This window comes from Monodon monoceros, unplaced genomic scaffold, assembly GCF_005190385.1.
Source record: "Monodon monoceros isolate NGI ecotype Baffin Bay Population unplaced genomic scaffold, NGI_Narwhal_1 Super_Scaffold_12, whole genome shotgun sequence".
Taxonomy (NCBI): Eukaryota; Metazoa; Chordata; class Mammalia; order Artiodactyla; family Monodontidae; genus Monodon; species Monodon monoceros.
This window is the reverse complement of record NW_021703768.1, coordinates 165,429,791-165,443,655: the sequence shown is the minus strand read 5'-3', so window position 1 is coordinate 165,443,655 and position 13,865 is coordinate 165,429,791. Positions and strand designations below refer to the sequence as shown.

General features: G+C 47.8%; 1 protein-coding gene across 1 annotated transcript; it reads right to left on the bottom strand.

The window, feature by feature from the left end:
• Positions 1-13,840, bottom strand: WDR83OS (WD repeat domain 83 opposite strand). Its single transcript, XM_029217182.1, has 4 exons — positions 13,732-13,840; positions 1,054-1,159; positions 465-562; positions 1-371 (listed from the first exon to the last, which is right to left on the bottom strand). The coding sequence occupies exons 1-4, from the start codon at positions 13,779-13,781 to the stop codon at positions 305-307; spliced, it is 321 nt and encodes a 106-aa protein (XP_029073015.1). The 5' UTR covers positions 13,782-13,840; the 3' UTR covers positions 1-304.
• Between the last annotated feature and the right edge of the window lie 25 nt (positions 13,841-13,865).

The window sequence follows — 13,865 nt, the reverse complement described above, 5'->3', positions numbered from 1 at the left end:
CCAGAATGCAAAAATTTATTATTAGCTGGTTTCAACAAGAAAATGAGTGGATACACCTAGAAACACGGATAGTATCTCCCCCAACAGCAGGCAGGGTGGGGAAGGAAGGCAGCAGGGGTAGACCCAGGAGATTCCCCTCTCTGCTCCAGCAAAGTGGGATCCCAAGGACAGGGCCAGGTTCCCTCCATCCAGCTGCAGGGAAGCCCAGGACTGCAGCTGAGGGCAGGAGGCTGAGCAGCCACGGGCCAGGCCTAGGGCATAAGGTAGATAGAGGGGTCCAGGATGTGAGCCCTCTAGGCTGCCATCACCAGGGGGGCGTCATGGGCTGAGGGTTCTGCAGATATGACATCACCACGGCAGAGATGGACAGCCTGAGACGGGAGAGAGGTGTGAGTCCAGGGTGCAGAGGCTTGGGGTCCCCTTCCCCTCGCGCAGGAGCCCCTCCCTCTCCAGACCCAGCTCACATGAAGCTGCTCATCATCTGCTTGGTGTCCTCAGAGCTCCGCGAGTTGGCAAAGCTGATGAAGGAGCAGTAGACGGCGACCCAAGCGCACCACTTCAGCTGCAAGACGTAGGTGGCTGGGTGGGTTAGGGCGGTGAGAGGCACCCCAATGAGCCCCCACAAGGGCCATTCCCAGGCACCGGTTCCACCTGACACAGCTCAAACCCTGAGCCCCAGGAGTCTCTCAGTTCCAGACCCCCACAGTTAACTCCAGGTACCCGAGCTCTGGTCCTACTCCCTGTCCTGCATCTCTGACCCCACCATGTCCCCTCAGGCCTAAGGAGCCTGGCCTTTGACATCCCCCATCGTGCTACGGACCCCACATTTTCTCCACCAGTCCCCACCAAGTTGCATTAAAGCCTGGCCCCAGCCTCAGACTGACGTCCTGTGTGCAACCCTGACCCGGACACCTGGCTTCCCCGACAGCTCTAGCCTTCTTCACCCAGCATCACCACAGCCCTGCCCCCTCAGCACTGGTCCTGCTTCATTCTGAATCCATGCCTTCCCCGCTGTCAGGCAGAGCTACGGGAAGGAAACTCAGCCCTGCCCACCTTGAGCATGAGGCCACACATGCTGAAGATCATGCCGAGCAGGTTCATGTAGTCTGGTGTTGGGTCATCCAAGGCTGGGTTACACTCGCTCGGCGGGGGCTTGTACCTGCAGCAGGGTCAGGGGTGCTCAAGCTCTGCCCCCAGGATGGGCAGGTGCTCCCCTGGGCCTCCAACCCACAACGCGAGGCCCATCCCCATTGTTAAAAATAAAACCACAGGCCCAAAATGGAGTCACTTATGCTAGGCCATGCCACTAAACTGGGGCTTAGTACCTCACCTAATTGGAGCTTCAGCCTCCCCCAGAAATGTAGTCTTAACCAGTCAGTCAGGAATTTTCTGGTCAGTACCAATGAGGTAGTCTGTCACATGGGCCCCTCTCCCCTCTCCATCCGCCAAAGGAAGAGGTAACCCCCCTAATAAGACCCTTTTTTCCCAAAAAGGAGGTGACTTAATCTGAAATAATCCTTTTTTCTGTTTATGACTTCCTTGTCCTGTCTTTAAAAACCTTTCCCTTTCTGTAGCCTTTAGAGCTCCCCTCTACTTGCTAGATGAGATGTTGCCTGATCCATGAAGCCTTCAATAAGGTCAATTAGATCTTTAAAATTTACTCAGTTGAATTTTGTTTTTTCAACAGATCTGGTGGCAGCGACAGGATCCAAAGTGAACCTCTGACAGCATTCGGGGACAACGAGAAACATAAGCATGGTACCCATGAACCCCTTTTTGAGTCCACTGTCTTTCTTGCCATTTCTGGGGGCCGTGGGTAAGTTCCTCTCATTTCTGACCTCTGCTCTCTTTGTGTCACTCCCAATCTAATTGACTTTCCAGCCAGTTCCCCATTTGTCTGGAATCACTAGTTCCACGTTGGGAGCTGCTGGTAGTTCGGACCACAGTTCCTCATTTGGTTGGAAACCCCCAGCCTTGGTTCTGTTCCCAGATTCCATGTTAGGAACTGCTGGCGGTATGGTCTGCTGTTCCCCATTTATTTGGGATCCTTTCCCAGATTCCACGGTGGGCACTGCTGGTGGCAGCTGCGGTTCCCCATTCATTTGGAATCAGCCCACAATCCCCATTTGGGGTCTGCTGGTTCAATCCTTTCCCCCAGCCCCAGGTTCTGTGTAGGCAGTTGGTGGTGGTGCGCACAGGGCCTTTTTCTTGGCCAGGCCGCAGTAACTGGTTACAGGTGGAGTGTTAAGGTATTCATGTTTGTCTGTCTTGCTTTGTGTAGATAAAGCCAGCTAAGAGAGGCTAAGGGAGATGGGAGCTTTCACCTTTAATGAATCAAGCATGCCACCCATCAGCACACCTGCCTTTTTTATGTCTAAGAACTATAATCCCAAAGGCTGTAAATATCTACAAAAATGGCAAAATATTACTAAAAACAACCTAGAATTACAGTGGCCACTGTGGGGAATGTGTCAGTGAGACAAGATTGTTTATTTCAGAAGTGCTCTTGAGGGACTTCCCTGGTGGCACAATGGTTAAGAATCCGCCTGCCAATGCAGGGGACACGGGTTTGAGCCCTGGTCCGGGAAGATCCCACATGCCGCAGAGCAACTAAGCCTGTGCACCACAGCTAGTGAGCCTGAGCTCTAGAGCCCGCGAGCCACAACTACTGAGCCCACGCACTGCAACTACTGAAGCCCGGAGGCCTAGAGCCCATGCTCCACAACAGGAGAAGCCACCGCAATGAGAAGCCCACACACTGCAATGAAGCGCAGCCCCCTGTCCACAATTAGAGAAAGCACGCACGCAGCAACGAAGATCCGACACAGCCAAAAAACAAATAAATTTATTATTTTTTTAAAAAGTGGGCTTCCCTGGTGGTGCAATGGTTGAGAGTCTGCCTGGCGATGCAGGGGACACGGGTTCGTGCCCCGGTCCAGGAAGATCCCGCATGCAGTGGAGTGGCTGGGCCCGTGAGCCATGGCTGCTGAGCCTGTGCGTCCGGAGCCTGTGCTCCGCAACGGGAGAGGCCACAACAGTGAGAGGCCCGAGTATCCCAAAAAAAAAAAAAAGTGCCCTTGAAAGTGAGGGTTTCCAAATTAAGCAAATAGAATGGGATACCTATTTTCATTGGTATATGGAAGCTTCCAAAAGGCTTCAAGTTTCCAAAATAGCTTCATTAAAAGATGGGTTACAAAAAGGCTAATGAAAAATCAAAATCATGAGAAGTACCTAAAACAAAAAAGGAAGGGCTGACATGACTCCTACTGCTCTCCTTTCTCTTTTTTTTTTTTTTTTGGCTGCGTTGGGTTTTTGTTGCTGCACGCGGGCTTTCTCTAGTTGCAGAGAGCAGGGGCTACTCTTCGTTGCGGTGCACGGGCTTCTCATTGTGGTGGCTTCTCTTGTTTTGGAGCACGGACTCTAGGCGTGTGGGCTTCAGTAGTTGTGGCATGCAGGCTCAGTAGTTGTGGCTCTAGAGAGCTGGCTCAGTAGTTGTGGCGCACGGGCTTAGTTGCTCCGCAGCATGTGGGATCTTCCTGGACAGGGCTTGAACCCGTGTCCCCTGCATTGGCAGGCGGATTCTTAACCACTGCGCCACCAGGGAAGCCCTGGCAGGCAGATTCTTAACCATTGCGCCACCATGGAAGCCCCTCTCTCCTTCTTTACCTGAGTACTCATGTATGTTTGTTTGTTTGTTTTGCGGTACGCGGCCCTCTCACTGCCGTGGCCTCTCCCGTTGCGGAGCACAGGCTCCGGACACGCAGGCTCAGTGGCCATGGCTCACGGGCCCAGCCGCTCCGCGGCATGTGAGATCCTCCCGGACCGGGGCACGAACCCGTGTCCCCTGCATCGGCAGGCGGACTCTCAACCACTGCGCCACCAGGGAAGCCCCTGAGTACTCATGTTTTACTGATTTTCTTTCTGAACTGCTTTTCCACTCTGAAGGGACTATTCAACAGTTACCATGTAAGAGAGAACTACCCAAGGTTGCAGACGAACCTCCTCGGGTATCTTTCACTCTTTGGTCAAAGATGGAACTAAGGGCCATAGTTAAGGCATTTCCTAAACCTAGGGAGGAACCCCAAAAGTTCTTTGAAGAATCTGGAGTCATTATCAGGACCTCAACCCCAGGCTGCAAAATCTTTATCAGCTCGTGCACATGCAGGTAGGACCTGGTGAAGCACCAAATGGACACAGGAAGCAAAATGGCAAAACCCAGAGGATGATCTTCAAGATCCTCAACCAGAAAAAGCTGGCAAAACAGCACCTGACCTTTTATAAGCCATTCCTAGGATCTTCCCTACCCCAACTGATCGGTCTATTATTCAAACATGCAAACCAAAGAAAGATGAATCGGGCCAACTTTAAGGCACGCTTGGAAACACTCCCATATAAAAGAGTCACTCAACCTGCTCTTAGCTGCCCTATTTGCAAATAGATTATCTCCTGAGATTAGTGCATTGATAAAAAGACAGAAAATAGGATGGGAGACCACCAGTCTGATGGAGCCAGTGACCATAGCTGAGCACTCTGAAACGACCTTAGAGCAAGACCACAAGCAAAAATTTTCCAAATTGTTGGCCTTACAGCTACAAAAGCTCCAAGGCCAGAGACCTAACATAACATCTTCCTAGGGGTCCACCATCAAAACGCTGGCCCGAGACCCAATGTCTCACACGTAATCAACTGGGACACTGGAAAAAAAGATTGTCCTCAAAGGTCTTATGCAAATTCTTCAACTTGAGTGCCCCACATCTACCCCCTCAGTATTCCGAGGGATTCTCCAGTAAGCTGTTATCAGTAATTAAACAGCCAAGGGGAAACTAAAATTAAAATTAATGGGAAACCGTGCCAAATTCCAGTCGATAATGGAGCTACACTTTCTACTTTTATTTATTTATTTATTTTTTAGTTGCAGCGGCGGGCTTCTTAGTTGCAGCATGCAAACTCTTAGTTGCGGCACGCATGCGGGATCTAGTTCCCCGACCAGGGCTCAAACGCAGGCTCCCTGCATTGGGAGCGTGGAGTTACCCACTGGACCACCAGGGAAGTCCCTACACTTTCTACTTTAAATCCCACTCCCATAGGACGACAAATCCCTCAGAGTGAAAAAGAGGTTTCCTTAGTAGAAGTATCTAATAAACGTTCAGAGAGAATTTCTACCTCAACCAATACAAATGACTCTGGGACCTTTGACTGAAAAGCATTCTTTTTTGCTATGTGACATAGCCCCGGTCAATCTATTAGGTAGAGATCTGCTTTCTAAGTTAAAAGGGCTAATACATTTTGTTTCCAATGGAGACCTCACCATAAAATTTCCTGACCAACCTGAACCTGATGTTCTCTTACGTTCTTACAATCTGTCCTTGACGTAGAAGAGGAAGGATTCCAACAGAAGTCCCCTAATTTAATTGAGGTGCCCAAAAACCTGTGGGCTATTTCTAATACTGACACTGGGACAATAAAAAGTACAGAGCCTATAATGATTCAGAGACACATAACTAAACCTCTTCCTCAATTACCTCAATATCCACTAAAGCCTCACACCCGCAACAAAAGATCTCATCTCCCAGCGGGTAATCGTGCCCTGTATTAGCCCCCATGACACACAGATCCTGCCAGCCTGGAAACCTAATGGGTGAGGATGGAGATTTGTCCAGAACTTGAGGTTTTTCCTTTTTCCCCCCAGGGAAAGGTTTTGTTTGTTTGTTTGTTTTAGTTTTTATTGGAGTAGAGTTGATTTACAATGTTGTGTTAGTTTCTGCTGTACAGCAAAGTAAATCAGTTATATATGTTCATATATCCATTCTTTTTTTGATTATTTTCCCATTTAAGTCTTTACAGAGTATTGAGTAGAGTTCCTTGTGCTATACAGGAGGTTCTTATTATTAGTTATCTATTTTATATATAGTAGTGTGTATTTGTCAATTCCAGTCTCCCAATTTATCCCTTCCCTCAGGACTTAAGAGCTATTAACGAGATAGTTATTCCCCATTTCCCAGTTGTTGCAAACCCAGAACACCCTTTTGTCATGAGTGACACCAGACTCAAAATGGTTCACTGTTGCAGATCTTGGTTCAGCCTTTTTCAGCAGCCCTGTAGACCCCAATGGCTGATATCTGTTCGCCTTAAGTTGGAACAATCAGCAATACACCTGGACAGTCATGCCTCAAAGGCTCATTGAGGCCCCTTCTTATTTCTCCCAAGTGCTCCACCAAAATGTAAGGACCCGCCAGTCCCGGGGAAATCAACTCTTTTACAATAGGCAGACGACCTCTTGCTGTGCTCAGTAACCAAAGAGGCATCCATAAAAAACTCCATGTATCTGCTGCAACAGTTAGCTGAGAAGTGATGGAAGAAATTTTCACATATTGAGGTATGGGGAAGTCATCCTAGCTCATACATGACTGGGCTTGAACTTTTTTTTTTTTTATTATTTATCTATTTTGGCTGCACCACATCTTAGTTGCAGCATGCATGTGGGATCTAGTTCCACAACCAGGGATCAAACCCGGGCCCCCTGTATTGGGAGCTCGGAGTCTTACCCACTAGACCACCAGGGGAGTCCCCTGGGCTTGAACTTTTTGCTAATTAGAGCAGACCGTCTTGTGGCCTGTCAAACAGACATTGTACATCCGCTTTAACCATTAAAACACACAAAAAATGGAATACAGTTATCAGACTGTTCAGAATGTCCACTTTGAAGATAGGGATAAATGTCCATTCACGCCATCCCTAAGATGCCAATGCATCAACTCCTTTGAAGATGAGGTTCCCTTCCCCAAAACTAAGGTCATGCTGACTCACTGTGTATGTGCTAATCTGTCTCTTGAAACCTCGAAGGAATGTACTCCATTATGTTTGATGTTTGTTCTTTGTTCTGACTAGACAGAACTGTGCTTCAGGCATCCAAATGGAGCCGGGTGGTCATTGTGGATGTGGATATATTCCTGCATCACTGAGAACTTGAATTTTCTGAACTGTATCAAACTTAACTACACCACTAGCTATTCTCAAGACAATATCTGCTAGCAGCTGCCAACTGCAACCTTATGGTCTCAAGATCTCCCACTGTAACTATACAACCACTTCAGACTCCACAACCAGTCCTTGCTTGACAGGCACCCTTACTTCTTGCCAGTTCCAGTTATAATTCCTTTTTTTTTTTTTGGCTGCACCTCGTGGCATGCGGTACTTCCCTGACCAGGGATCAAACCGGTGCCCCTTGCAGTGGAAGCGTGGCGTCTTAAGCACTGGACCACCAGGGAAGCCCCAATTATAATTCTTGACAAACAAGTTATGTAACTGCAGTTTTTGCCTATATAAGCCTCTGCCATTTTGTAGTCTGACAAAACACAATTCAAGGGCTTCTTGAATCTGTGTTTCCTGGGCTACAGTCCTCAGGTCGGCTTGAATAAAATCCTTTTTAAAAAAAAATAAATTTATTTGGGGTTTTTTTGGCTGTGTTGGGTCTTCGTTGCTGTGCGCGGGCTTTCTCTAGTTGCGGCGAGCAGGAGCTACTCTTTGTTGCGGTGCGTGGGCTTCTCATAGTCGTGGCTTCTCTTGTTGCGGAGCACGGGCTCTAGGCGCGTGGGATTCAGTAGTTGTGGCACGTGGGCTCAGTAGTTGTGGCACACGGGCTTAGTTGCTCTGCGGCATGTGGGATCTTCCCAGGCCAGGGATCGAACCCATGTCCCCTGCATTGGCAGGCAGATTCTTAACCACTGCGCCACCAGGGAAGCCCTAAAATTCTTATTATAGGTTGGTTGTTGATTATTTCCACTGACAAAAGGGCCATAAACTCTCCAAGGAAAAATTACAATTATCTCTATATACTGTTCATTACCTAGTGCTGAAGGAACCCAGCTATCTCCAAAAAGGATTAGGCTAAACCAAGAATGTCCTATGCCTATAACTAAGCGACAGCTTTGTGGATTTCTAGACTTGATTGGCTACTGTAGACTATGGGTTCCTAATTTTTCTCTATTGGCTTTCCTACTCTATGAACTTACTAAACTTTTAGTCCCTGAGCCCCTTCCTAGGGAAGATAAACATAAGCAGGCTTTTCTAAGACTAAAACCAGTGCTGTAAGAACCGCCAGCCCTAGGCCTACCTAATTACTCAAAACCTTTCACCTTATGTGTGCATGAAAGAGATAAGCAAGCCCTGGCAATGCACACACAAGAGCATAGCAATAAACATAGCCTGTTTCCTATCACAGCATATAACTGGATTCAGTTGCCAGTCCCTATACCAACTGTCTTAAGGCTATAGCTGCAGCTGCAGCTGCAAAGTTAGTAGGAGCCTCAGCAGATCTAACCCTAGGTAATGGCATTTATTTACAAACTCCTCAGGCTGTCCAAAGTCTTCTTAACTCTGAAATGACTCAACATTTCTCTGCAAGCAGATTAACCTCCTATGAGATCCTTTTGCTTCCACTACCTACTCAACATCTTAAATGTTGCAACGCCCTTAACCCTGCTACATCACCACCCCTGCCTGACAAAGGTGAGCCCCATGAGTGCCAGGTAAGAACATACTGATCTAATCTTGCTGATGGGTCCTACTCTAAAAATGAAAAAGGGATACTTTGTTTCCAAGCTGGTTATGATATTACTAACCAATATGAATAACTTGAAAGGGAAACTTTCCACAAACTAAAGCAGCAAGTTATCAAATGACAGACTGTTAATATTTATACCAATAGCTGGTATGCCTTTGGGGTCATCCATGATTTGGGGATATTATGGAAACAAAGGGGTTTTCTTATGTCCTCTGGGCTCCCAATAAAAAATGCAGGGCTTCCCTGGTGGTGCAGTGGTTAAGAATCCACCTGCCAATGCAGGGAACACAGGTTCAAGCCCTGGTCTGGGCGAACATGCCTCGGAGCAACTAAGCCCATGCACCACAACTACTGAGCCTGCGCTCTAGAGCCCACGCCCCTAAAGCCTGTGCTCTGCAACAAGAGAAGCCACTGCAGTGAGAAGCCCGCGCACCGCAACGAAGACCAGATCCCACTTGCCACAACTAGAGAAAGCCCGCGCACAGCAACGAAGACCCAATACAGCCAAAAATAAATAAATAAATAATTGTGGTTTTTGTTTTTGTTTTTTTCGGTACGCATGCCTCTCACCATTGTGGCCTCTCCCGTTGCAGAGCACAGGCTCCGGACGCGCAGGCTGAGCAGCCATGGCTCACGGGCCCAGCCGCTACGCGGCATGTGGGATCCTCCCGGACCGGGGCACGAACCCGTGTCCCCTGCATTGGCAGGCAGACTCTCAACCACTGCGCCACCAGGGAAGCCCAATAATTGTTTTTAAAAATGCTGAAAAAAATCCATTTATTTTAAAAAAAAAAAAAAGGTCAACAAATAAACTACCTTCTTATTGCTATTCTCTTACCTTCTGAAATTGCTATCATTAAAATTGAGGTTCAGGGCTTCCCTGGTGGCGCAGTGGTTGGGAGTCCGCCTGCCAATGCAGGGGACACGGGTTCGTGCCCCAGTCCGGGAAGATCCCACATGCCGCGGAGCGGCTGGGCCCGTGAGCCATGGCCGCTGGGCCTGCGCGTCCGGAGCCTGTGCTCCGCAACGGGAGAGGCCGCGGCAGTGAGAGGCCCGCGTACCACAAAGAAAAAAAAAAAAAAAAATTGAGGTTCAGACCAAAAGGACTGAACCTGAGTTCCAGGAATGCCCTAGGTGACTTTCATGCAGACAGCAGCAACAGAGTCTATAAATATTATGGCACTGGGAATTCCCTGGTGGTCCAATGGTTAAGACTGGGTGCTTTCACTGTGGTGGCCCAGGTTCAGTCCCTGGTAGGGGAACTAACATCTCGCAAGCTGCACGGAGCAGCCAGTAAATAAATAAGGCACATATGGATGAAGGCCACTCTGCTTCAGCAAAAAATGACCCCTCATTGCCTGACTGGCCATCCTGATGTCCTTGTAACATGGCACCAGTCTGCTCCTGAACAGAGACATTTTTTTTTAAATTTTTTTTTTCTTTTTTGGCAACACCATGGGCGGCTTGTGAGATCTCAGTTCCCCCGCCAGAGATTGAATCCTGGCCCTCGGCAATGAAAGCACAGAGTCCCAACCACTGGTCTGCCAGGGAATTCCCTGAACAGAGAAATTAAGGTGCACAAACAATGGTTGTAAATTAAATGAACAATTGGGGCTATGGGAAACCCAGGATGGCCACTTCCCAGCTCCACGGCAAACCCCATTTTTCAGTTTTTGCATCCCTTCACCCATCACAGTGCAGTTTTTTTTGTTTTTTTTTGCGGTACGCAGGCCTCTCACTGTTGTGGCCTCTCCCGCTGCGGAGCACAGGCTCCGGACGCGCAGGCTCAGCAGCCATGGCTCACAGGCCCAGCCGCTCCGCGACATGTGGGATCTTCCCGGACCGGGGCACGAACCCGTGTCCCCTGCATCGGCAGGCGGACTCTCCACCACTGAGCCACCAGGGAAGCCCCACAGTGCATTTAAGATGACTCAAATGATGAATAGACATTGGTGGGGAGACACAAAATTACAAAAACAGTTTACCACCAATGTTTGACCTGTCAGGTCCCTAACACTGGAAAACTATTTTTGTTCCCAGAGGCCTCAGACCTCCTCCCTCTGGACCCTCTGAGCACCTACAGCTGGATTTCATTCAACTGCCACCTAGTATGGGTTATCAGTAAGTTCTTGTTATTGTATGTATATTTTCAGGATGGGTTGAAGCCTTCCCTTGCCACAAGGCTGATGCCCTCACAATGGCAAAGAAGCTGTTAGAAAATGTGTTTACCAGGTGAGGTATACCTTCCACAATCTCCAGTGATTGAGGCATGGACTTCACTGGGCAAACCAGACAAGGCTTAATGAAAACCGTGCAAACTTCTTGGAATTATCACTTTCCCTATCACTCTCAATCATCAGGCAAGGTAGAGAGAACTAATGAGATCCTCAAAAATCTCTAAACTTGCTAAAACTAGTGGACTCCCTTGGCCTAAGGTATTGCCTCTGGCCATGCCAACTGTTCCCAGTACCCCCTGTGGAAAACACAGACTCACTGCACATGGAATAGTCACCAGGAGACCAGTGTCCATTGGTATACACCTTTCTGCTGATTCCTTATTATCTCATGTTAGTATGACCACCTACTATAAGTCTTTCATGTCTTATGCCTATCATCGACAGGTTAAAGAAGCCTTCCAAGATCCCAGTTCGAAGGATTCTGTTGGTCACAGTCTGGAGCCTGGTGACTGGGTATTATGGAAATGTCATCAGAGGAAGACAGCCCTCAAGCCCATTGGAAGAGACCACACCAAGTGCTCCTAACCACTGACACTGCTGCAAAACTAGAAGGCATTGAGCCTTGGGTACACATCTCACAGCTAAGGAAGGCTCCACCAGACATCTAGTCCTGTACAGACGCTGGAGACCTCTGAATGTAACTGATAAGGAAGAGAAGCAGCTGACATCAAGGTGGACTGCTTCTGTCCCAGACGCCAGCTATAGACCATACTTGAACTAAACGTGAAACCCTTTCTCCTTTTTCTTTTCTTTACTCTGGTGTTGACCTGGAAAGATGTTTTCACCCTTCTCTCCCAGGCCATTGCTAAGGGAGGTAAGCTTTCAGACTGCTGGATTTGTCAACAAAGATTCCAATCTATCCATGATGCCAGAGACCCCCTGGTCCTTCCTGTGACCAATTTCTCTTCTGTTCTCAAAGTCACAGAAAACTACAATCGAACCCCCTAAAAATTTCTTGTGCGGTTCAACTTGTACAGCCAGAACCACCTATGCCTTGTTGTTTCCTTTCTCCCATCATAACTTACTCAGTTAGACACAATTACCTAGTAAATCTTAGTGCATTTGCACCCCCATGTTCCCATGATAATCTAGATCAGATTTGCCCCCAATCACTAAGAGATCTCACCAGCAGCAACCATCTTTGCAAGGCATTTAGAACAACACTTTATTTCAGGATGGGAGATTCTCTTCCCATACGTGCTGAAAACCTGACACCTGGTTGGAATGGGTAAACGCAGTAATTCCTGTGACTGAATCCATTAACAGTACCTCCTTAACGGGAATGGTTTGTGTCCCCATAGGGTCTGTCTTTGTCCATGGTGGTTATCATTCTGTTTGGGCCTCTGAATGCCTAGATAGCCAGTGCACAGGGGGGCAATACGTCTTAGGTTATGTAACTGGGCCCCTAACATTCCACAGGGGAACTAAGACACCTCATTAGTCAAATCCCCTGGATTTACATCATCAAGTTAAAAATAACGATGAGCGGGACTTCCCTGGTGGTCCAGTCGCTAAGACTCCACGCTGCCAAGGCAGGAGGCCCGGGTTCGATCCCTGGTCAGGGAACTGGGAACTAGATCCCACATGCTACATGCTACAAGGAAGATCCCACATGCCGCAACTAAGACCCACCGCAGCCAAATAAGTAAATAAATAAATATTTTTTAAAAAATAACGATGAGGATTTCATGACTCAGGATTCATTTCCTTCGGCAGGGCCATCAGCCCAAGAAAGATCCTTAGATTCTCTGGCCAAAGTTGTTCTTTATAATAGAATAGCCCTTGATTATCTTTTAGCTGAGCAAGGAGTGTCTATGCTGTGGTCAATACCACCTGCTGCACCTGGATTAACCCTTCTGGATTAGCTGAAACTCTATTATATAAAATCACTGAGCAAGCCAGTTGGCTTAAGAAGGTGACTCCTTCAACGGGAACTTTCTTTTTTTAGGAGGGATCAAACCCGTGCCCACTGCATTGGAAGCGTGCAGTCCTAACCACTGGACCCCCAGGGAATTCCCAATGGGAACTTTCTTTGACGTATTTGATTTTGCCTGGTTTGGATCCTGGGGACCATGGCTCCGAAGTGCACTCCAAACATAGTGAATTATCCTGTTTATTATAATAATCTCCCTGCTGCACTTAATCTCTCAAAAGCTTTAAATGCATACTCACTGCCACTAACCACCAAGCAAAAGATCTCCTTAAGACTCGAACATCAGAAAAGTAACAAAAAAATGACCAACTTAAAAACTGTGAACCTGAAGCCAGCCAGGACCTGTGACTATCACAGGGGTTAAGCAAAAATATCGTAACTTCTGGTTAGCACACAAAGGAACAAGAAAAACTGCAAGAACCTTAGAGCAGTAGCTGAGAGTGGCCCTCATGCCTTAAGTTTTGCTCACATCTCTCAGTTAAGCTGAGAGTCTGATTAAGGTGGGGAGGGTGGGAGGAGGGGGCATTGTTAAAGAGAAAACCACAGGCCAAAAATGGAGTCCCTTATGCTAGGCCAAGCAACCAAAGCAGGGCTCAATACCTAACCTAACCGAAGCTTCAACCTCCTCCAGAAATGTAGTCTTAACCGGTCAGTCAGGAATTTTCTGGTCAGCACCAATGAGGTATTCGGTCACATAGGTCCTCTCCCCTTTCCATTCTCCAAAAGGAAGACGAGGTAACCCCACCTAATAAGACCCTTTTTCCCCCAAAAGGGAAATGACCTAATCTGAAATCACCCTTTTTTTCTGATTATGACTTCCTCGCCTTGCCTTTAAAAAACTTTTCCCTTTCTGTAGCCCTTTAGCGCTCCCCTCTACTTGCTAGATGGGATGCTGCCCAATTCATGAATCATTTGATAAATCCAATTATATCTTTAAATTTTAGAGATGAATTTTGTTTTTTTTTGCTTTTTAACACCATGACAACTAGGATCCTCACCTCAGCACTTTGTTGGGCCTCCGTGGGTCCGACATATTGTTCGCGGACATAGCGAGTCGCGCCTCTTCCGCTGCGGGAGTCTCGGCTTCCGGCGGCTTCCAGCAGGGAAACGGAGGATGGCTTTTAGAGTAACA